Source organism: Ovis canadensis, chromosome X, assembly GCF_042477335.2.
Source record: "Ovis canadensis isolate MfBH-ARS-UI-01 breed Bighorn chromosome X, ARS-UI_OviCan_v2, whole genome shotgun sequence".
NCBI lineage: Eukaryota > Metazoa > Chordata > Mammalia > Artiodactyla > Bovidae > Ovis > Ovis canadensis.
Window position 1 is genome coordinate 17,415,950 of NC_091727.1, and position 26,063 is coordinate 17,442,012.

At 38.4% G+C, this 26,063-nt stretch overlaps 1 protein-coding gene across 1 annotated transcript in view; it reads right to left on the reverse strand.

Annotated features, from left to right (window-relative positions):
* Positions 1-5,508: 5,508 nt before the first annotated feature.
* The window catches only part of BEND2 (BEN domain containing 2), a 30,978-nt gene continuing 10,423 nt past the window's right edge, over positions 5,509-26,063 (reverse strand). The window contains exons 4-10 of the mRNA XM_070289807.1: positions 25,381-25,488; positions 19,513-19,653; positions 16,759-16,959; positions 15,435-15,550; positions 13,082-13,298; positions 10,045-10,242; positions 5,509-7,193 (exon numbers count right to left, since the gene is read on the reverse strand). Of these exons, the coding sequence (XP_070145908.1) occupies positions 6,997-7,193; positions 10,045-10,242; positions 13,082-13,298; positions 15,435-15,550; positions 16,759-16,959; positions 19,513-19,653; positions 25,381-25,488 (1,178 nt within the window). The 3' untranslated portion in view covers positions 5,509-6,996. The remainder of the gene's footprint in view (positions 7,194-10,044; positions 10,243-13,081; positions 13,299-15,434; positions 15,551-16,758; positions 16,960-19,512; positions 19,654-25,380; positions 25,489-26,063) is intronic.

Below are 26,063 nucleotides of genomic sequence, written 5' to 3' on the forward strand. Positions count from 1 at the left end.
ACTGCACATTTACCTTTGTATAGAAGTCTCAAGACTAAGAAGTCCTCATGCTCTCTCACACTCCAAAACAAACCAACTTTGAAGAATGGATTTAACAAGTTCAGCTACATGAAGGCACAGAAGATGAATAGAGAGAAATTGTAACAAGGGTAGAATTTGAAGCACAGTAAGACAAGATGAATGAGGAATGACGTTGTTTATTGGCCACCTACTAATCCCAGACCACTGTGTTAGGTACTGATGACACAGTCTTTGCCTTCAAGAAGCTCAGGAATGAGCAGTTTGCTGCTGCTACTGCATGTCCCCTCAGTCGTGTCCAACTCTTTGCAATCCTGTGGACTATAGCCCACCAGGCTCCTCTGTCCATGGAATTTTCTAGGCAAGAATACTGGAGTGGGTTGCCATTTTCTATTCTAGGGGATCTTCCTGACCCACAGACTGAACTCACATCTCTTGTGTCTCCTGCATTGGCAAGCAGATCCTTTACCACTGTGACACCTGAGAAGCCCCAATTAATGGTTTACAGAAGTATTAAAAGAAGTAGGAAAGATAGGTCAAAGCCAGTGTCACCAAAGATCAAAGAAACAGACACTGGAGACCTCAGCTTGAAGCACCAAGGTGGAAAATTCTCAAAAGATTACTGGGAAGCTCATGAAGATTATCTGGCAATCGCCCCCTCCCACCCTGACCCATCTGCAGCAGTGAAGTCTGTGATTCTCATGAGTTCTTCAGGAAGTTTCTGTCAATCTCAGTCTGCCCATGTGTCCCATTTGTGGAGAAAAACGGCTTCTTTTCATCTGACTTCAAATTTCATGCCAATTCCTCTCATCGACAAACTCTAAACCAGAATCATACTGAGACAGGGGTTCTGGGAAATGTGGTTCTCAGCTTCTTCTGCAAAGCAGAGATTCTAGAAAGGGGAGATGGTGATGCTGAGTTTAGACCTGGCACATGGCTGGGGTTCACTAAGTGTTGACCATCACCCCTACTATTCATGAACTAGCAGAGTCACTGAGCAAGTGCTCAACTTCAGAGCATTTGAAAGTACAGGGGACCCTTGAACAACTCAAGTCTGAGCTGTGTGGGTATACTTATATGTGGATTTCTTTTCCCCAACAGTAAATACTACACAATCCACAGCTGGATGAATTTGCCAATGTGAAACCTCAGATTCAGAGTAACTGCAAACACAGAGGAGCCAGGTATACAGAAAGAGCTGACTATAAATTATACATGGATTTTTGACTTTGCGGAGGGTCAGAGCCCCTAATCTCCATGTTGTTCAAGGGTCAACTGTACTATTTTTCTTTTAGGATTTCTGTCCATTGACCATCCAGTCTCCCCTTCCCCCTACTTTATTGTGCAGGAGCCAATCAAGGGCTCAGCAGTCATAATCCTGAATAATTCAGTAGTATTGAAAAATACATGAAAGAATTTACAGATTTGCACTAACAACTCTAGCATAAAAGTGAGACTTGAGGTCTATTCCTGGCTTTGGCACTAGCAGCTCTGATTTGGGGCAAACCACTGAACCTTCTTATAACCATTTCACTGAAAAATTGAGAAGGTTGTGATATTGAGAAGAGCACATCACCTCTAGGGTGTTCTTCCCAAGAATGCAAAACCTGTCTAATCACAAGAACACATCAGACAAACTCAAATTGAGGAACATTCTACAAAGTGACTGATCAGTACTCTTCATTCAAAAGTATCAAAGTCAGGAAAAACAGGGAAATCCTGAGCACTGTCACAGGTGGGAGGAGGCTAAGGACACATGAAAAATAAAACATAGGATCTTGGATTGACTTCTGGAAGTGAAAAAGAACTTTAGCAGAAAACCTGGTGAAATACACATGAAGTCAGGAGTTAACAGCACTGTACCAATGTTAATTTCTGAGTTTTGATGACTGTATCACATTTACAAAAGCTGGGTTAAGGGTGTACGGAAACTCTCTGTACTACTTTTGCAACTCTTTTGTAAGTCAAAAATTATCCCAAAATAAAATGTTAAAAATTAAAACCATGCTATTCTATTTACAATAGCTAGAACATGGAAGCAACCTAGATGTCCATCAACAGATGAATGGATAAAGAAGCTGTGATACATACATATATATATATATATATATATATATAATGGAATATTACTCGGCCATAAAAGGGAACACATTTGAGTCAGTTCTAATGAGGTGGACGAACCTAGAGCCTATTATACAGAATTAAGTAAGTCAGAAAGAGAAAGATAAATATCGTATACAAATGCATATATATGGAATTAGAGAGATGGTACTGATGAATTTATTTGCAGGGCAGCAAAGGAGAAAGAGACATAGAGAACAGACATATGGATGGGGAGGGGAGAGGAGGAAAGAGAGGGTGAGATGTATGGATACAGTAACATGGAAACTTACAATACCATATGTAATATAGATAGCCAAAGGGAATTTGCTATATTACTCAGGGTACTCAAACAGGGGTTCTGTAACAATCTATAGGGGAGGGGTAGGGAGGGAGGTTCAAGAGGGAAAGGACATATGTATACCTATGGCTGATTCATGTTGATACTTGGCAGAAAACAACAAAATTCTGTAAAGCAATTATCTTTCAAATAAAAAAAACTTTTAAATAATAAAAAATTAAAACCATGCTATTTAAACAGTATCAAACCTGAATTCATCATTTTGCATGAAAGAAAAAAGTTAAAGTGAAGTCGCTCAGTCGTGTCCAACTCTTTGCCACCGTATGGACTGTAGCCTACTAGACTTCTCTGTCCATGGGATTTTCCAGGCAAGAGTACTGGAGTGGATTGCCTCTTCCTTCTCCAGGGAATCTTCCTGACCCAGGGATCGAACCCATGTCTCCCGAATTGCAGGCAGACGCTTTACCCTCTGAGCCACTTAAGTAGCTGGTCCTGCATGGAAGTGTTCCTAAGACTCTTGCCACAGAATCATACCTCTGCCCCTCCCCACCCAGGCAGAAGAGCAGAAAACCAAAACTAACCATATCCTCTAGCTGTGTTCACAGCAAAGAACAACAGAATCCATCCACAAGAAAACTAGTGAAAGCTTGTTCAGCTTCCAAAGTGGGTCAAAGGTTGCCCTGCATCTTATTACCAACTCACTGTAATAGTAAGATCTCCACCTGTCCTCGCCAGGATGGTTTGACCTGCTTCTGACCCAAAAGCCAAAGGACCATACAAGGGCAGAAAAGAGATGGCACTCCATTTCCAGGAAGAACCCCACCTATTCCCAGAAAATCAAAGTACAGGTCTCCTCCTTATTAACCTTGCCGGTTAAAAATCTTGTCTTATTCGTGACCATATCCCACACCCCCACCTCCCACCCCCACATAGAGAAGTTGACTGGCAAAGTGAGTTCTCACTTTCCCATCCTCTGGCCATTGAATTAAGCTTGCCCTGCTTTGATGTCAGCTTGAGTTTACTTTTTGGCTGCCAGAACCTGAACATAAAAAGAATCTTCACCTCGAGGCAGTGCGGGCCTTGGCCAGGCTAGGGCCCAAGTGGCAGTCTGTTACCTAATTCGGTAACAGAAGTATATGGAAAACGGGATTCCCTGGTGGCTCAGTGGTAAATAACCTGCCTGTCAATGCAGGGGAGAACCGGTCTTTCCTGGATCAGTTTGACCCCCGATCCAGGAAGATACCACACGCCTTGAATAACTAATGCTAAGTTTCCACTCCAGCGCGTGGAGGCTGAAACCAGAGCCTAAGAGCGACGTCATCAAGATGGCGTCACAGGTCGCTCCGACTTCGCTCACCCTCACGGGAACCACCAGTCATTCGTGAAGAGGACACCACTGAGGGGAGCCTAGAAGGCAGGGGGTGAGGCTGAAGCACCCTCTGCACCGCAGAGCCCCAGACACCGCGTGGGAAGTTCGGGGAAGTGGCTCCACACACCACACTGCCCCTCCCCCATGCCCGCGCAGCCCCTCTCTGCTGTCTCCCCGAGTCTCCGAGTCCTCAGGTGGGAAAGGGGCTGGGGGCAGGTGGTGGCAGGAAGCCAGTGACAAAGTGGGTCACTTTGTGGGAGCCCCTATTCCAGTGTCGCCCCACAGGGCTTGCCCACTAGAAGTCAGACTGTGACTCAGAAGGGGCCGAGGGACTGGCAACAAACCAGCACTTGTAGCGGGGCTGAGACCGTACCTGCAGCGCCCGAGCAGTAGTCCCAAGCAGCCCCCGCGCTCAGCTGCAGCACTGCGACCAGGCCCCTCGGGGGGCCCTCACACGAGGATTTCTGCCGGCCCCAGAGCCTGACTTGCCCACTCAGGCAAGCGCTGAGGAGAGCGTCTCCTGGCCGGTCTCCCCAGAGGAGCGGACACCTGGACGCTGGGAGGCCAGCCGTGCGGCAGCTGAGAGTGGGTTCGCGGGGCTGAAAACCTCACGAGAACAGCCGGAAGCTCGGGAAGGGGTCCCGTGCTACCGCCCAGGGTGGAGGGGAATTCAGAACCGAACCCTGCCTGGAAAGCCTGGCATTACCCGACCCGGCCCGCGCAGCCTAGTGAGCTAAAGCCTAGCCCTGCCCACTGGGGACTCCCGGAGGCGGGGCGGGGCAGGGGTCTTGGCCCAAAGGGGCTGGCGAGATCACCTGAAAGCTGTGAAATCAAAATAGGAAGTGTTATACAGAAAAAGTGTTTCTTGCCCACCTGTGTTGGTGTCCTGAGATTTAAACCTGTCACCCGCCAATCTTTCAAATTAATTTTACTGATCATTTGAGATTCCCAATTATTCCATCTCAGAGTGAATGTGCAGGGTTTTTTTAATCATGGTGAAAAAAATTCATTGCAAATTTAACGTGAGTTAAAATAAATTGGGGTGAAGGAGGGAGTGACAAGTGCTTTACTTCTACACAAGAGTGAATGTGGTTAGATCGCCACTGTTGCCTAATGTTGCAAAGATATTACTTCACTAGATGTGGATATGGGCTATAAAGAAAAGTAAAAGCCAGAGCTAAACATTGAAGCCTTGCTGACCAAAATTAAAATACTGGCATATATTTAAATAAATATTAAAGTATAATAATATTATGCTTTAGTAACACTTGTTTTACCCAGGAAGGACAAAACACTTGCAGTTTTCAAGATCCCTGCAGTTATACCCACAATGGTAAATTATTGTTACTGGATTAAACTATTCTGTTTGCTTATCAAGCAAGAAAGCAAACATTCTAACTGTGCCACATTAATGAACCTGGCTGGAAATGTTATCATTAAATTAAAAATGCTATGCAGAAAGTGTTAGTCGCTCAGTAGTGTCCACTTTGCCACCCTAAAGACTTTAGCCTGCCAGGCTCCTCTGTCCATGAGGTTCTCCAGGCAAAAGTACTGGAGTGGGTTGCTATTTCCTTCTCCAGGGGATCTTCCCAACCCAGGGATCAAACCCAGGCCTCCCACATTGCAGGCAGATTCTTTTACCATCTGAGCCACCAGGGAATAGGTATAGATGACATTAGTAAAAGTTCTATAAAATTACATGAAAAAAAAAGCATCTGTATTAAGAAAACAAGATGTTTATTTATTGTATTTATTTGGAAAACAATACACTAAAGATAAACTTATCAAAAACAAGTCTTATGAACAGGCATTTTAAATGTTTAATATTGGACTAATACAATAACAAAACTGACCTGTGAAATTTTGAACATTGTTGTTCTGGATACAAAAGGTCTAATTTAGTTTAAATAAGATCTGAAACACCTTTATGAAACTTATTTTGCTCAGTGGGTATGATATTAAAGTTATATATATATATGGAAGTGAAGTGAAAGCTACTCAGCTGCTCTTTTTGACCCCATCAACTGTAGCCCACCTGGCTCCTCTATCCATGACGATTTCCCAAGCAAGAATAGATACTAGAGTGGGTTGTTGTTTCCTTCTCCAATGTGTATATAACTATGACTCAAACTGTGGGGACAATTTTAAACACTTAAAAATGTGCATTCTAATCTGTGCTATCTAATATAGTAGCCACTATCCACATGTGACTATTTAAATTTTAATTTTAATTAGCTAAAATGAGATACAATTTAAAAGGTAATTCCTACATCTAAGTATCCACATCTCAAGTACTCAAAAGCCACAGGTGGCTACTACCATGTTGGGCAATGTAAAATCATAGAATGTTACCAACATAATGGAAAGTTCTATTGGACAGGGCTGGTCTAGTAACTTACATAAACAAACACCATAATAGAGCTAACTATATAAATCTTGAAAAATTTCTGCAAATATGCAGTTTTTGTTTTTTTAATTCTGCTTCTAATACAGGAAATATTTGAGATACCACAAAATACAAATCAAATTTTAAATCTGCATGTACAATTTGAAATTTAATCTTGCCTAGGGTATAAGTTAACTTTCCTATATTAACTCTATTACTAGTAGTTTATAAAATTATTTGCAAAATAATAGTGAATAGTGAAGCTGAAGACTAATTTAGATGTATTAATCTGAAATTTAGAATCTGTAAGATTTTTTGGTTATATGTAAGCCATACAGCCCTTCTGAAACAGTGTAGCTTAACTCAAGGTCTGTACTGCAGAATCACTTGACATATTGACTGTCAATACCAGCAAGTTACCGTGCTCGGTATTATGGTTTGCCTATCCAAGTATGGCTCTAAGTCACTACTCATATCTGCATCACTAACATTCAGATTACATCTGTCATTAAGAGCTAAATGTACTATTTTTACTCTACATTAAAACAGCAATAATAACAATCTTTAGGAGTTTACTACTATTCTCTTATTGAGAGGTTCTTATTGGAATACTGCCCATCGCTTTACTCATAAGATGAAACATCGCCTATCTTTCCAATGCAATTCTGCCTCCCTTGTGGGCAAAAAAAGAATGTAAGTTATTTCTTTAAGTGTGAATACTGATCTACAATGCTACTACAACAGGCTAATTTTGGAGTTAATAACTTGAGAAACTTACAGGCTGGTACAATAGCAAAAAAGAAAAGGTTGGATGGCTAACATTTAGTCAGCTAAGTCAGTATCTTTTGGCTTGGACTCTGTTGAAGGAGTCGTTGCTGGAGGTGACTGTGATTCATCTGTGGACCTCTCCAGGTCACATCTAAGACTACGAATATAACTATTCATAGCCATCACACACAATTCCCAGTCGTATCCATTTTCCGATAGATCACAAGTCGGGTAGATGTCCTGGAGAAATTCTGGTGGTGAAGTCCCAAAATATGACAATTAATTAGAAATCACTTCTCAGAGAAATGAATTTATTCAACCTTAGTACTATTTCTCTTTCTGTGAAAAGGTCATTAAGACTTTAATTAAAACACATGGACTGTAACTTTCATTAAATTAGCTGAACAATCTTTTCATCTGAAAGGATAATAATATGAAATAGCACCATTCTTCAATCACACACACACACACACAAACCCAATATCCCATCATCTTGCTATATAACCAGGATGGAAACCCTCTGCTCTCTTCAGTACCCAATATAAACTTTCCTTATTCTTAAATTTATCAAACACACATCTAGCATGTTATTCATTGTATCACAGAAATATGCTATTAATAATAAGGCTCTAACACACCAGAGGTGCAGTGTCTTTCATAATTTTAGAGGCAAGAAGCTATGACTGCTAAATTCTTTGCCACTGCTTGGTTTATCTCAGACAAAAGAAATAAGAGTCTTTAGATCTTGCAGGTAAATGAAAACTTCTGTCACAAAAGGTGACAGGGCAACATACCTCAAGGAGTACTCTTAGAGAAAGTGGGAGGACAAAGGGAGAGGTGGGGAAGACAGGTGTTAACAAGAAGAACAGAGCTGCTCTTAGATACTTTCTTAGGTAATTTCCTAAGTACCTTTGAGCTCTTAGAAAAGGATCTGGCAATCACACTACAGGCCAGCATTACTTGGCTACATTAATGTCATCTGCTTTTTGATAGGATTAATAGGCTGGAAAAAGGGTAAACTATCTTGTCAGTAATTTTTATATTGATTACATGTTGAAGTGATGATATTTAATATATTCTGGTCAAATAAAATAGATGTTTTAAAATTTAAATAACAGGCTGGGAAATCAGGACAATGCCATAAACACAGTGTATGTTCAAATTTTTTAGCATATCATGTGACAAAGTAAAAGACCTTTCATATTCAAAGGGCTAACAGATCAGTGGTAGCCTGGAAGGAGGCTTTAGTGGTATGACCCTGGATTCAGTATCAAGTTGTATCCTGCTGCACATTTTTATTAACAAAAAAGAAGTTATGGAAAGCAGGCTTGTCCCATCTCCCAAAGACAGCAAAACTGGGACAGATAATAGACTGGAAGACAAACACCTGCAAAGCTTTCAGTAGACTGCAATGAGGAACCTAAATTGGTTGGTTGTTTCCCAAAATGTATTCTCTGAAACATTAGTCATAAAAGTTTCTTAGTGGGGAAAGATTTTGGTTGTGCACATAAATGCTTAACTCCAGAGTTAGTCTCCACTGAAAAATCCCCCAGTAGAGAGATATGGTGAATCAAAGGTGACAGATGCCAGTGGGAATGCCTGCTCTGAAAGATTCGCTGTATTAGAGGACCTAATGTACTTCCTATTGCTATAATTTTCCAGTTCTGTGATATTCAGAAATGGAGGGGAGAGGGGCAGGAGTAAGGGTTGTTTGCTCATTACAAATATACAGCCTATTAACTTTCTCCATATGGACCATTCTCTAAAGAGATCTTAAATGATAACTGAGTTCTCAGAGAGCATCACATCATAGTTTCTTATATCAATATCTTTGGCTTCTGGACATTTATCAGTGACTACTAATTTCTTGAGGAGTTCCCTCCAAATTATAAAATCTTAGGATAAAAAGTGAATTGAGAATAGAAGAATAATGAGGTTTACCCATTGCTGATACCAATCAGCAATCAAAACACATTTTTTTAAAATTAGATTATTTCTTCTATAAACACCTTCATTTCCAAACTGGTTACAAACTCTGTTTTGTTTTTTTTTCCCTGTAAGGTAAGAGGAAATGGGTTTTGATTTTTTGCCTGGTTCAGTGACGTTTAAACTGCAAGTTGTGACCCATTTCTGGGTCGTGAAATCAGTAATAGCAGCACTTTTTTTTTAATTAAAGTTAATAGAATATTCATGTCAATGTATGGCAAAACCAATACCGTATTGTAAAGCAAAATAAAGTAAAAATAAAAATTAAAAAAAAAGTTAATAGAGTAGAAAATATTGAAACATAACTGTTATAGAAAAAGTAAGTTTTGTTTGTGACATTTTTGCTTCAGTTTTTTAAAAAATCACACACACACTGAGTCACAATGTGAAACATATTTCTTACTATGGGTTGCAGTAAAAAAAAGTTTGAAAACAACTGGATTAGATGAGATAGCAAATGCTTACAAAAGGTGCTGTAAGTCAGATTTCTTTAGTGTATTGTGAAACACAAGTGTTCTTCAAATCTGATGGATGTGAAACGTGTGATATGAAGGCAGGAACCAGCCAACTGAGATTAGACCAGGGCTCAGAACTGTATCTTTGCTGGGTACCAGTGACATAAGTAAGAAATATTCTGTTTACTGCTTGGTCTAAATTTAAGATTTCACAGAGTTGCTGCTGGAAGCTTTATTATTTCATCTATTTATGTCATAGATAAAGTCTATACTATGCTCATGTGCACAAGGGAAAACTAGCAAATTAACCTGCTGTACTATTGTTAACACTTCTGCAAACTGATAAAGCCCAGCAGCTTCAATTTTGATCCCCAGTAAATGAAGGTGTTTGAGTTTCCATTCATCTGGCAGTCCATACCAGAAGTCACAGTCGATAATGCCTTTCCTGCTCTAATAATGCTGCTCAAGACAGAGCAATTAGCCCTGAGAACCCAAAGGCAAAAAGAAACACATTCATGAACCTGCTCCTGTCATACCCTAATGGAATTAGTAAAAGAGCAACCTCTCTCCTCAAAACTTACACAAACTGAATAAATTTTTCTTTATCCTCTCTAACACACTTTGCTTTTATTTATTCTCACATACTCAACATATAACAAACCTCGAAGAGCATTAATTTTATTGGCGTTCAGGGAGAGCGCTCCACACTCCAGACTGCCACGGACACTACTTAGGACTTCCTCTGTGAACAGGTTGCGAATAAGGTATCTAGCTGACAGCTCTGGGCGAGACTTCTCTTTTGCTGTAATCAGAAGTGATTTCAGCATCTGTATATTTCTACTTGGATCTCCAAGATATTCTAGAAGCAAAAGGGAAAGAAGATGTCGATTTTCATGGCAAATGTTACGTTCAAGTTTTTTAAAACGTTGTAATAGAAAAGTTGATTTTGCTAAACTTTCAAGGCTCAAGAATTTGAGAGCTTGCATTTCCCCTTGAGTGTGGATTAGTGGATTTAACATTCATTAGCAGGATACACTCAAGGGGATATGCATTCAGCATGCACAATGCATAAACAGCGATCTTGAAGTCACCTCAGAATCTGCCTATTACACTGTGCTAATGAATTGGAAGATTCAGTATAGTTAAGATGTCAGTTTTACCTAAGCTGATGTATCAATGGAATGAAGTTCAAATAAAAATTTCTACAATTAAAAAAAACGAGAAATTGAGAGGCTAAAAAAATGAAAGCTTTAACTTTTTAGTGTATCATGAGACAGCATTAGAAATGAGACAGGAATCACTCCTGATATAATGGTACATGCTCTGATTGTTAAGAGGACAATTCAGTACTCTGCTACCTTTTAGGATACAATCAGTTTTAACATTACATTTGGTAACATATTCTAAGTAATTATTTAAAATTAATTTTTATTGCATCAAAAATTCTAAGTAGTTTTCATGAATTGTTTTCCTACTTATAAAAAAGGCTTTTTCAAAATTAAGGATCATGATTCTTATTAAAATATTTATAATTTTAAAATGTAGGGTTTTTTATTTGGTATTGTTTATCATTTAAATATCAACAAACTCTCAGAGGGAGAGGGAGAGGGTGGGATGATTTGGGAGAATGGCATTCTAACATGTATACTATCATGTAAGAATTGAATCGCCAGTCTATGTCTGACGCAGGATACAGCATGCTTGGGGCTGGTGCATGGGGATGACCCACAGAGATATTATGGGGAGGGAGGTGGGAGGGGGGTTCATGTTTGGGAACACATGTAAGAATTAAAGATTTTAAAAATAAAAAACTAATAAAAAATGAAAATAAAAAATAAATATCAACAAACTTATCTTAGAATATTGTATTTTAGATAAGTTACTTGAACTTAAAAATAAATTTTAAGCCTGTTTTTATTTCTCAACTCTATAGCCTAATCATCACCGTCTTTCTTCAGTCCATAGTGATTAAATTAATCATACTTTAAAGTATTATATTGTACATATAACAAAGAATTACTTGTTCAAGAAAATATATTAGACAAACATATGATTCTTACAATAAACATATTTTTCATCTTGGAAATCCATCATTTAAGGGGTAAGAGTATAAATTATTGAATCACCCAGATCCAACAATTGGCAAGAGATATTAAATTATTTTAAAAATTCACTCCAAAGACTTAACATCTGTAAGGTTAATCTAGCAATATTTATCGAGTTCAGAAAAAAAGGTAAATACTATTTAACCTGGTAATTCAAATTCTGAGGACATAATTTAAAAGAATCCAAAATATGTACAATTCTTCCTTTTTGGTGGCATGATTTTCATGATTGATGATTTTCTCTAAAAAGTCTTCAAATGAAAAACAAAAAATAACAACAAAGAGAGGGAAGTAGCTAAATAAATTATGTTATACTTACTCAATGAAATGTTATATGCCTGTTAAAATGAAATGATTATGAAGACTGGATATTTTTAAGGAAAAACATATATTTCAAAGAAGAGTAATTATATGGAGACCATAAGTCTTTAAAATGTTCATAAGAAAAAAAAGCTGGGAGAAAATTAAAATGTCCACAATAGTTTGTTAAGTTATCTTGATTGTGGAAACTTCTCTTTCCTCCAAAATATATTCCAGTTTTCAATAAAATGGCATAATAGACTACACATAAATTGTGATGGCTGCCTGGCTCGCCATCTGCTTAGCTGCCCTGTCCTCTGATTCTAGCTGAGTCAGGGTCAGAGACCTGTGACCTAAGCTGCCCAAACTGGATTCTCTCTCCTGGGAATCTGAACAATGACAATAGAAAACTAGAACCTAAAAATCATGGAAGCTACAGACACAGAGCCCCAGAGATATCAATGGACCCCAGATGCCATGGTCTCAGGGCTGCTCAGGCTCCTGCCTGTGGCTGTTTGTTCTCTGCTCCTTTTAATCTAGGAACTATTTGCCCAGTGATCTTGTGGTGGTGGTATAATTTGACCAGAGTTTGTTTCCATGGTGTACATACAACCTGATTATAATGGAAAAAATATACTATAAAGATACATTATTTAAATAATTTTGTCTGATCAGATTCATAGGTAATAGCCTACTTAGGGCTGACATGGAGGGCCAAGGAAAGACAGAAAATAGTTTTCCTACCTCAGGTGCCACTAAACTCTAGCATCCTGGGGAAAAGCATGCAAGGTGTGAGTGCACAGTCACCTACAGAACCCACCCTACTTGACACTAACAAAGCAGGCTATGCCTCCAGCACTTAGCTAGCAGTGAGGGCCAGTGTTCTGATGAACGAGATTCATTAATTCATGCAAAAACACTTTATGAAGCATCTACAGTGTGCCTGGCACACAGAGACCAAGACCCCGAACTGCTCCTGGTCCATCCAGCTGTAGCTCCTCTTTTACCTGCAGAGAAAGGTGACTAACCTGAGAGAGTTCACACCAGTCAAAGGAATCAGCTGAGAACCACTTTTCAAAGGAAAAATAATAGACTTAGTTTAATGTTAAAAACTATCAGTCTCAGAACTAGGTCTCTATAGTTCATTAATCACAGATATAAGAGATTTAAGTTATTTAGCTTTCTCATGAAAATTTTCAAACATACATAAAAGTAGACAGAAAAATAAGGGCCCCACAAATGCGTCACTGAAATTCAACATTTATCAGCAAGAGAACTTATTTTAACACTCACCTAGTGTTTCATAAGAGACTGCTGCACCATCAGTGGAAGGTTCTTGAATTCCTTCAGGGATAGCGCTGCTGTTCTGGGGAGAATTCCCATGTTCTCTTGTTTCTGAGATAGCTTCTTGCCGAGAAACCTGGGAACTACTTGCATTGTCATCACCATCTCTTTCATCCTTCGAATCTCTTTTGCGTTTGGTAGGCCCTCCATTGTTATGAACAGTTTTCTGTTGAAACACAAAATTGTATCTATAAACAAAGTCCCATAGTGGGAAAATATGGACATGCTTCATCATCTACCAGGTTCCTCCAGGGTGATGAGGAAGCAACTGTTTCTAATCAGCTGGGCTGAAGCACAGGAATCCTCTGTGGCACGAAATAAAACTATAGGTGGATTCCTCCTCCAGCTGCCATGACTCGCTGCTTCTTGGGGGACTTTGTTGTTGTTCAGTCACTCAATCATTGTCTGACTCTTCCTGATCCCATGGACTCCAGCACACCAGGCTTCCCTGTCCTTCACCGTCTCCCAGAGTTTGCTCAAACTCATGTCCATTGAGTCAGTGATGCCATCCAACCATCTCATCCTGCCCTCAATCTTTCCTAACATCAGGGTCTTTCCCAATGAGTCGGCCCTTGGGGCATTTAGTAGCAGTCTAACGAACTAAATGGGCTTCCCTGGTGGCTCAGTAGTAAATAATCTGCCTGCCAATGCCAGAAACGATTGTTCAATCCCTGGGTCAGGAAGATCTCCTAGAGAAGGAAATGGTAACACACTCCAATATTCTGGAAAGTCCCACGGACAGAGGCAGCCCAGAGGGCTACAGTCCCTGGGGCTGCAAAAAGAGTCAAGACACCACAACTCAGTGACTAAACCACAACAACAAACAACAGTTGTTGGCACAAAATAAGTGCTTAATGAACATATCATAAATAAATGAATACATGAGTTTCTCAAAGATGACAACTTTGAGGTTGTTTTTTCTTAATTTTTTTTTCTCTTTCCCCAGTGGTCTTCTAATCTGTCTGTACATTTGAGCATTTGAATTACCCTAGAGATCTTGTGTTTTCTTAAAGCAGTGCTGGGGCCCCACTCATGGCAAATTCAACCAGAATCTCTGGTGGAGGGAGAGGGAGAGCTCCAGCATTACTAACTTTTTTTTTTAAGTGCCTCACATGTTTTTAACATATACCTAGAGTTGACCACTGCTCTAGATTAGGGCTTCTTGAACTTCAATGTGCACAAAAATCACCTGGGGGTCTGGCTATAATTCAAATTCTGCCTCAGTTAGTCTGGTATGAAACTCAAGACTGCCTTTCTCACAAGCTTTCCAGTGCTGCAGCTGCTGGTCCACGGACCCACTTTGAGTAGTAAGGACCTATCCTTCTCCTAATCAAGGACACAGCAGGCACTGGCAGATGCTGCTTCTCTTCTGATGCCTAAGCAATATTCAAATTACCATTTCCAGGCAGTATCATAATTTTACATTCAAATGTTTAAGGTGTAATTTTTGTAGGATATAAAAGGGAATGTGAAAAATAAGCAGATTTGGTTTCATACAGATGGTGCTTGAGTTATCACTGAAATCAAGCCATTCACCAAGAAAATATAAGCTCAGCTACAAATATTCTTGGCAAACAGTTTCCATCAACTCACTCTAGAGACGCAGGAGTGACTAGATATGGTGAGAATAAAATGGGGGCTTTAGAGAGGTGGGTAGAAGTTAAGAACTGTCATTATGTTAAATGCTTCATCAGAAGGCAATAGACATGACTCTCTTCCCTACTGACCTGTTTGTGTTTAAAAAAAAAAAAAACTCAAATGCACTCTGAAGATAGGATCGGTGAGAGAGAAGTCAGATTCCCACTTACCATGTAGCTAAACAGATTATAAAATATCTGTGAAAACTTAACCTCATGATATGCATCATTTTCACCAGTTTCTGCCATCACTGAAAGTGAACAAGTAATGAAGTACCTTCCTTTTCTTCTGTGCCATTCCTAACTACCATTAGAACAGCTAAGTAGCACCACGGTCTGCTCTTTTATGTGTTACTCAGTGGGATCCTGAAAAAGACTTGCCAAATATCTTTGTAGTTGAAATCTTTTTCTGGTGTAACCCTTGGCTTGAAATATACTGATTATAACACTGTATTTATTTTATCTCTAGGATATTTTTATGGGGCACAAAATGTCAAAGAGTGAAATGAACAGGCAGGATGCAAGAGAACACACCTTGCCTCTAAACTAAAGAATCTGAGCACATGGACTGAAGATCTTGTATGTCATACCATCATTTCTGGAGTTGTATGCAGTATGTACTTATACAGCAGTGACCATATTTAGATTAAAAAAAAATCACTTACTGGTGTTCTTCTCGAACATAAATTGCGGATCAGAGAATTGATATTGGAAATACAGGCTTGCCACTCTTCTCCATGTTCACTCAAATCATAGTTGGGAAAAACTGCTGCCAGATGTTCTGCAAATAGCACCAAGAATTCAGGAAAATTAAGGGGGAAATAACAAAGAAACTGACAAAAAATTTATTTAAAATACTGAAATTTTCTCTTTTTCATTGTCATTCTTTTCTCTAAGTAAGAGTTTAGGAATTCTACTCAAAGAGGATGCTTAGCTGAATATCTCATTTCTTCTAATGTGCAATTCCCTAAACACTGACCTAAGGAGCCCATGATGAGGTTTTGGTGCTTTAGGGGAAAAAAATGTGTTACAAAAAGTCAATTATTTCAGGTGCTAATACCCTTTAATAACCCTATGGATAAATTAGATCTAAAAACAGAAGGAAACCTGTAAGGAGAAAACAGTATTATTACAAACATTATCACCTCATGATCCAGTTACTTGTGCATATTACATGTCTATCTTCCCCACAAGCTACTCCCTCTGCCTAGAACACTCTTCCTGTTTTCTTTATGTAGCTAAGGAATCTTTTCTAAATGTCTTGTCCTTAGGAAGTCCTCCCTAATACCCTCAAAGTAGGTGCTCTGCTCTCTGAGTTTCCACATTACCACACTGGAATGGAATTGATCTGTTTCCCCAATGTGTCCTTTTCTAGACTGTGAACTCCTGTGGTCAGAACTACTTATTCATTGTTGTATTCTTAGTGCCTAAGAGTTCCAGGACCTCCATACACATTACTGGAAAACAAGAAGGCAGGAGGCCAGAGTGGATTAATTATGAGATGCTATTTCTGTGTTGTCAGTTCCTAGCAATGAAACGTGCTTTATTTTCCCACTTTTTCTTATTTTGGCTTTTCCCTTATTTTTTAGTGCCAAGTTTCAGCACTGAAGAATTGACCTAGTATTAACCATAAGCAACTATAACCAATAAAGTTTATCTTATTTGATCAGTCTATGAACACGTTTTATTCTTTAGAAGTTGCTACCCATTATACACTACTAAATTGTAAAAATCTAGGTTAGACAAGGTGAAAAAGTGAACAGTTCTAAGATTTACACATACTTTATCATTATTTCTTCAACTATCAATAACACCCATCAGATAACTAAATGAACAAAGATCCTATAATGACTTTACATACCTCTATTTTTTTCCCCATGCCATGTGACATGTGGGATCTTAGTTCCCTGACCAGGGATCAAGCCCACACCCTCTGCAGTGGAAGCACAGAGTCTTAGGCACTGGACCACCAAGGAAGTCCCTACATACCTCTTATTGCAGCCATTTTGTTTGGATCCAGGGATTGGCAGCCTTGGGAACTGATACCTACTGAGCTGGAAATCAGGATTTCCTTGGAGAACAAAATACGAACCAAGTAGCAGGCTGCATGCCTAGGTATGGCCTTCTTTTGTACAGCCATCAAATGAATATCAAGCATTCTGACATTTCTTCTTGGATCACCAAGATATCCTTTAAAAATATAGGGGAAAATTAAAATCCTTGTTTTTTTCATGCAAGGTTACCAATAAAGTGTCTAAGAATATTAAACTAATTGATTTTTAATTCACAAATTTTCTACTTGGGTGAATTTTTTTCTATACTTATTTCATCTTTTTCTTAAATGAGTCTATTTGATGCCATCTGCATAACTGTTAGCATGTTTCACCTTTGTTAGTCTTGAATTTGCTGTACTTCAACTAATCAGTTCATTGTCTTGAATAAATTTAATTCTTAGGCCACAGGTGCATATATAATCACACTGCTCTGAGATCCCATTGCTCCCTTCTAAATTGTAAAAGTACACTCAGAGGTATATCACTGAGTGAGTATATGGTCCCTGAAGACAATTTAGAAAGTGTGAGTGGATATAATTTGAAATTTTTTTAAATAGCATTTATAGATTATCTACTGTATATCAAGCACTATGCTAAATATTTTACATCTATAAGCTCAGTTTCATCATCCTAATAACCTATTCTCACTTAACAGATGAAGAAACTGAGGCCCAACGAAGGTAAGTTATTTGAACAAGATCACGCTGCTGGTTATAGAGCTAGTTTTATAAGTTAAGTCTGTCTGGTGTTATGCCAAGTACCTCAAACCTAATGTTTTCTATTCTTTTTTCTCAACACAAAACTGAAACTATACCTTATATGTAGCTGGGAACCTGCTTTTTTTTTCAGTTATCATTATACTTTGCATATTTCTCCATTTTCCATTTTTTTCCAAGTCTGTATTCCTATCATCATGATTTTCCTGACAAGTGACATTTATGTTGTACTTATGTTCTGGGCATTGTGTTAAGAGCTTTAAGTGAATTATCCCATTTGATCCTCACAATTCTATAAAGTAGGCACTATAATTTTTGTCACTTCACAGATAAAGAAACTAATATTTAGGTCAGAGAATATTAGGTCATATAGTTAGTAAGACACAAAGCCAGGATTTGAACACAGGCAGTCCGACTCAGTAGTCCATGCTTTTAACTGTTATGCTTGCTGCTGCTGCTGCTAAGTCACTTCAGTCGTGTCCAACTCTCTGCGACCCCATAGACGGCAGCCCACCAGGCTCCCCCATCCCTGGGATTCTCTAGGCAAGAATACTGGAGTGGGTTGTCATTTCCTTCTCCAATGCATAGAAGTGAAAAGTCAAAGTGAAGTCGCTCAGTCATGTCCGACTCTTCGTGACCCCATGGACTGCAGCCTACCAGGCTCCTCCGTCCATGGGATTTTCCAGGGAAGAGTACTGCAGTAGGGTGCCATTGCCTTCTCCAAACTGTTATGCTTACTGCCTCATATATCGTGGTATATACCAGGTATATATGTAACTAATTCTCTATGGTTGCTTATTGAACTGTTTCCAATTTCTCATGAGTCTATAAAAATTAATTATTGTACCAATATTTTAATGCAAATCTTTTTTATTATATCTTTGGATAGAAGTGGGATTACTGAGTCAAGTAAAATGAATACTTTTATAGATTTTTAAACAAATTACCCTTCAGAAAGTTTTCTCAAATTTACACTTCTAACAACAGCATATCACAGTGCCTACTTTATACAAAGAACACAACTTTTTTAGTTTCTTCTAGTTTGGGTAATATAATAATTTAAAGAAAAAGGGTCTCCTCTGGAATGACAATCACCAAACCACAGTCCACAGGCCAATCCCACCACCAGATTTGGTAAATAAGGTTGGACTGGCACACAGCCACATTGATTCACTTACCTACACCTGTGGCTGCTTTCATACTACAGCAGCAGAGCTGAGTAGGTGTGACAGACACTAGATGGCCCACAAAGCCTAAAATAGTTATTATCTAGCCCTTTACAGAAAAAGTATGTTGAGCCCTGCCCATGGATATTAATAATAGATTACCTACTTAGAAGTAGGGACATATAACTAGTAAGTATTAGGAAGACTTGACCTTAGAGGCCACGGAACCTGGGGTGTTCTCATCTCTGCCACTGTGGCTTGATAGGCAACACAAGAGATGTTAAGAAACATGAACTTTCAAGTCAGAGAGAACTGGGCTAGAGTTCCAGAACTGTCACTCACCAGCTCTGTGATTTTGGGAATGTGGGTAATACAAGTAGCTACATCATGAAGTCATTATGAATATTAAAAGAGAAGAAGCATGTCAGTTGATCAGGACAGTGTCTTGCACATAGTACATACTCAATAAATATTATTTCTTATTACTAATATCATCTAAAACCTGTCCTCAGAATAGGAAAAAAACGTTTGTATCAAGTAAGCTGAAGTGAAGTGAAGCGAAGTCGCGAAGTCGTGTCCAACTCTTTGCAACCCCATGGACTGTAGCCTTCCAGGCTCCTCTGTCCATGGGATTTTCCAGGCAATATACTGGAGTGGATTGCCACTTCCTTCTCCAAGGGATCTTCCCAACCCAGGGATTGAACCCGGGTCTCTCGCACTGTAGACAGACATTTTACCATCTGAGCCACCAGGGAAGTCCCAAGTAAACTGAAGAATATAGGTTAAATAGTGTCATTGCACACTCACCAAAACTGGAAGGCCTGAGGACAGATGATGAGGAAGAAGCTTGGCTATTGTCATCTTCCAGTACAATTGGGTGATCCATTGTTTCAGGTCTGTTTTCCATGCTGTTTTCTTCTGTCACCAATACTTTTACAGGTACAAATGCTAAAAGAAAAGAAGTCTCAATTGCAAATTCTGTATAGAGGAAACTATTCTTCAGGTCTGAAGAGCAAATAAACATTATCAGACAAAAGAAAATTTAAAATGTTTGTCACTAGCAGACCTACTCTTAAATAATGGCAAAAGGAAGATCTTGAAACAGAAACGTTATGATGACAGAAGGAATCTTGGAGCATCAGGAAGGAAGAAAGAACAATAAAAAGAGCAGGAAAGTACATGCAGAGAAATTCAATCATTCATACTTTGCTGGGAGAGATGTAAAATGGAACAAACTGGAAAACAGTTTGGAAGTTTCTTATAAAACTAAACCTGTAATTACTACATGACACAGCAATTTCTGGGACATTTAGAAATCTGGGCAATGAGAAATAGAAGCTCATGATGACAAAAATCTGCATGTGAGTGTTCTTAACATCTTTATTCATAATAGCCAAAAACTGTACATAACCCAGATGTCTTTCAACAGGTGAATGGTTAAACAAACTCTGGTAAATTCAATACCAGAATATTATTCAATAATAAAAAGGAATAAAGAACAGAAAGAGCAGAAATATTGGCAAATACAATACTATCATCAGTTTTGTAATTCATATGTAATGACTGAAATGAGAATACCATTTGACACTAAGGCAATGATAGTTAAAATTGAGAAGGGCAAAGGAAACTAGAGTTAAAGTTTCAACACATCATTCTAAGGAGTAAAGTGTTGATACCAGCAGACTGTGACAAGCCACATACATATATAACAACACCCAGAGTGACCAGAAGGAAAACTATATGAAGCAATATACTCAAAAACAAAGAAATCAAGATGAAATACTAGAAAATGTTCAGGTAACCCACGGAAATGCAAGAAATAAACTCAGGAAACAAAGAAAAAATAATAAAATGGCAGACTTAAAACCCTGATATCAATAATTACTTTAAATGTAAATGACTTAACCATATCAATTAAATGGCAGCAATTGATAAAGTAAATAAAAACAAGACCCAACTATATGCCATCTACAAGAAAATCTATAAATTCAATGACATCAATAAATTGAAAGTAAAATGATAGAAAAATACATACCATGCAAATATTAACAATAAAAAAGAGTAGTTTGTGGATATCAGATAAAATAGACTTCACAGGCTTCCCTGGTGATCTAGAGGTTAAGAATCCACCTGCCAATCCAGGGGACACAGTTCAACTACTGAAGCCAGCCCTTCTAGAGCCCGTGCTCCACAACAAGAGAAGCCACTGCAATGAAAAGCCCACACACAGAAACTAGAGAAAACCCAGGCACAGCAATGAAGACCCAGTAGAGCCAAAAATAAATAAATCTTTTTAAAAAGTAGACTTCAGAGCAAACTAAGTTACTAGAGACAAAAAGGATGAAAGGCTCAACCCCCCAGGAAGACATAACAATCCTTAATATACCAAACAACAGAGTCTCAAAATACATGAAGCAAAAAGTGAACGAGTTCAAAGGAGAAATAATCAGATCTACAGTTATATCTGAGGACCTCAACACCCTCCTCTCAGCAACTGGTGGAACAACCAGAAAAAGCACCAAAGATATAGAAGACCCAAACAATACAATCAACCAACAGGATTCTCATTTTAGAGAAGGAAATGGCAACCCCCTCCAGTATTCTTGCCTGGAGAATTCCATGGACAAAGGAGCCTGGCAGGCTACAGTCCCTGGGGTCGCCAAGAGTTGGACACGATTGAGTGACTATCACTCACTCCATCCAATAAAAGCAGAAGACATATTTTTGTCAAATGCTTGTGCATCATTCACCAAGATAGACCACATTCTGAGCCAGAGAAAAATCTCAACAAATTTAAAAGAAATAAAATAATATATGGTATATTGTCTGACCATAATGGAATCAAATTAGACATCAATAATAGAAAGAAGAAAATCTTTAAACACTTAGAAATTAAACAGCATATTTCTAATTAATACATAAAGAGGACATTTCCATGAACATGATAAAATGTATAGGACTTAATAAAAATACAACACATCAAAATATATGGGATGCAACTAAAGTAATACCGAAAGTGAAATTTACAGCACTAAATTCTTACATTAGAAGAGAGGGAAAAGTCCCAAATCTATAATCAAAGTTCCTGCACCGAAAGCGAAGAGTAAAAGAAACACAAAATATACAAAAAATAATGAAATAACAAAAAGCAGAAATCAATGAAAATGAAAATATGAAAAATAGGAAAAGAAATGAAGCAAACAGCTGGTACCTCAAAAAAGATTAATAAAGCTAATAAACCTCTAGAAAGACTCACAAAAATAAGAGAGGTGATACAAATCATCAATATCAGGAATGCAATGGGATATTTAGCAGACATTAAAAAGATAATAGGGAATACTTTCAGTTTACCCTCACAGATTTGATAACTTAGAAGAACTGTACCAATTCTCCCAAAATTGCAAATACTAAAACTTAACCAAGATTACAGAGACAATCTGCTGCTGCTGCTAAGTCACTTCAGTCGTGCCCAACTCTGTGCGACGCCATAGACGGCAGCCCACCAGGCTCCCCCATCCCTGGGATTCTCCAGGCAAGAACACTGGGGTGGGTTGCCATTTCCTTCTCCAATGCATGAAAGGGAAAAGTGAAAGTGAAGTTGCTCAGTCGTGTCTGACCCTCAGCGACCCCATGGACTGCAGCCCACCAGGCTCCTCCATCCATGGGATTTTCCAGGCAAGAGTACTGGAGTGGGGTGCCATTGCCTTCCTTCTCTGACAGAGACTATCTAAATAGTCCTATAACCATCAAGGAAATTAGATTTGCAATTAAAAAGCTCCCCCAAAAAAGGAATCTACAAGCCCAAGTTTTATCTGTGGGTTTAACACAATTCCCATCAAAATCCCAGCAATTTTGGGGGGAAACATAAACAAGCTTACTCTAAAATGAGGATGGAAAGGCACAGGACCTAGAATATTTTAAATGATTGTTGAAAAAGAAGAATAAAGTAGCAGGAATCAATCTACCTGATGACAACGTTTACTGTATAACAACAACAATCACAAGGTTGTGGTTTGGCAGAGAGGTAGAAACATAGATCAGTGGAAAACCATAGAGAACCCAGAAATAGATCTAACGGTTTTTTTATTACTGTATAAAAGCAATTCAATGGAGGAAAGATTGTGCTGCAGCAACTGGATAGGCATAGGGAAAAAAAATAAAAGAAGAACCTCAACCTACATCTCACACCTTATACAAAATTAACTCAAATGTGAACTGTAAAATATAAAACCTTTAGAAAAAACAGGAGAAAAAATTGGGGATCAAAGACTAGACAAAGAGTTCACAGACTCTATACTAAAAGTGTAAAATCCATAAAAAGAAAGTATAAATTGAACCTCAAAAAATTAAAAATTTTCTCTCTGCAAAACAAAACAAAAACACCTGTAGAAAGGATGACAAGGAAAGCTGCAGATAGGAAGAAAATATTTGCAAACCACATAAACAACAAAAGATTAGTATCCCAAATATCTAAACAACTCCCAAAACACAGCAGTAAAAAAAAGAAAAAAATTAATGAACAGACATTTCAGATAAAGAACATACAGATGGAAAATTAGCACATGTGAAGATGCTGCACACCATTATCCAAGGCAAATGCATATTAAACCCACAACAAAGTATTAATGTATACCTATCAGAATGGATAAAATTTTTAAAAATAGTGAAAATACCAAATTGCAGTGAGGATGCAGAGAGAATCAATTACTTATACATTGCTGGTGGGACTATAAAATCAGTCATTCTGAAAATAGTTTGCCTGTTTCTTATAAAACTTAACATGCAATTATCATACTACCCAGCAACTGAGCTCTTGAGCATTTATCATAGGGAAGCGAAAACTATGTTCAGACAAAAACCTGTACAAGAATGTTTACAGCAACTTTACTCTTAATACTTAAAAACTGGAAACAACCCAGATATCCTTCATTAGGTGAACAGATAAACAAATCATGGTACATCAATTCCATGGAATAGTGCTCAGCAACAAAAAAGGAAGGAACTACTAATACATGCAGCAACTTGGATGGATCTCAAGGGAGTCTTTGACTGTGTGGATCACACAATAAACTGTGGAAAATTCTGAAAGAGATGGGAATGCCAGACCACCTGATCTGCCTCCTAAGAAACCCATATGCAGGTCAGGAAGCAACAGTTAGAACTGGACATGGAACAACAGACTGGTTCCAAATAGGAAAAGGAGTATGTCAAGGCTGTATACTGTCACCCTGCTTATTTAACTTCTATGCAGAGTACATCATGAGAAACACTGGGCTGGAAGAAGCACAAGCTGGAATCAAAATTGCTGGGAGAAATATCAATAACCTCAGATATGCAGATGATACTACCCAGATGGCAGAAAGTGAAGAGGACCTAAAAAGCCTCTTGATGAAAGTGAAAGAGGAGAATGAAAAAGTTGGCTTAAAGCTCAACATTCAGAAAACTAAGATCATGGCATCTGGTCCCATCACTTCATGGCAAATAGATGGGGACAGTGGGAACAGTGGCTGACTTTATTTTTCTGGGCTCCCAAATCACTGCAGATGGTAATTGCAGCCATGAAATTAAAAGACGCTTACTCCTTGAAAGGAAAGTTATGACCAACCTAGACAGCATATTAAAAAGCAGAGACATTACTTTGCCAACAAAGGTCTGTCTAGTCAAGGCTATGGTTTTTCCAATAGTCATGTGTGGATCTGAGAGTTGGACTATAAAGCAAGCTGAGTGCAGAAGAATTGATGCTTTTGAACTGTGGTGCTGGAGAAGACTCTTGAGAGTCCCTTGGACTGTAAGATCCAACCAGTCCATCCTTAAGGAAATCAGTCCTGCGCGTTCATTGGAAGGACTAATGTTGAAGCTGAAATGCCAATATTTTGGCCACCTGATACGAAGAGCTGACTCATTTGAAAAGCCCCTGATGTTGAGAAAGATTGAAGGTAGGAAGAGAAGGGGACGACAGAGGATGAGATGGTTGGATGGCATCACTGACTCAATGGACATGAGCTTGCGTAGGCTCTGGGAGTTGGTGATTGACAGGGAGGCCTGGGGTGCTGCAGTTCATGGGGTTGCAAAGAGTTGGACACGACTGAGGGACTGAACTCAAATGAATTGAAATATTAAATAATATGAGTCGATTAATAGAACATTGTCTTGCAATGACAAAATTATAGAGAGAACACATTAATATTTGGATGGATTGCAGATGAAGGCAGTTAAGGAATGACAAGAAAGATGTGGGTATGTTTATAAAAAGACAAAAGATGGTTCTTGAGAGTGACAGAACAATTCTGTATCATGACTGGTAGTGGTGAATATCCAAATCTTAACACTTTACAAAGGTGCAGAGAACCAACCACACACACACACACACACACACACACATACACACAAATACAAGTAAAACTCAGTACATCCGAAAAGATCTGTGGATCATATCAATCTCAAAATCTTAGTTGTCATATTTTACTATATTTTTGTAAAATAATACTATTGGGAGATATTGGGTAAAGAGTACATAAGATCTCTCTGTATTACTTCTTGCAACTACATTTGATTCTGAAATATCTCAAAATGAAAAGTCTAATGTTGAAAAAGCAATCACTAGGAATTAATATTAAGAATGCTGATGGGTCTAAATTAGAGTACTACTCATAATAAGTGTCACTTCAAACTCACCAAATCCAGAAGCTACGAAGAAAGGTTCTGAATCCGTTTGTTGGTTACTGTCATTTTTTATTACACTTCCATGATTCTCTGCTTCAGAACTCATTTCTGTGCTGGATTCTGTTTGAACAACATTTTGATAAGGAAAACATTTTCAAGTACTGAAAGACAAGAAATCTCAACAGTAATTTTTATTTCAGACAAAACTATCATTCAGAAATGAAGGAAAAATAAAGACATCCCTAGACAAAAGAAAACTAAAAAAAAAATGTCACGGCTGACTTAGCTGACGAAAAGGATGTGATGAAGAAAGGAACTTTGGAGCATGAGGAAGGAAGAAAGAACAATAGAGAGAACAAAGGGACTTCCCTGGTGGTCCAGTGGTTAAGACTCAGTGCTTACACTGCAGAAGCCATGAGTTTGATCCCTGGTCAGGGAACTAACATCCCACATGCCATGTGATGCAGCACTCCCCAAATTTTTTTAATAAAAAACTTTCTAAAAATATTAATAATAAAAAAGAAAGAGTAGAAGTACACATGCAAAGAAACTAGATCATTCATACATTGCTAGTGGGACTATAAAATGGTACAGCTACACTGGAAAACAGTTTGGCAATATTTTACAAAACTCAGCTTACAATTATCATAGGACCCTGCAACTAACTGTGCTCTTGGGTGTTAGCCCAGAGAAGT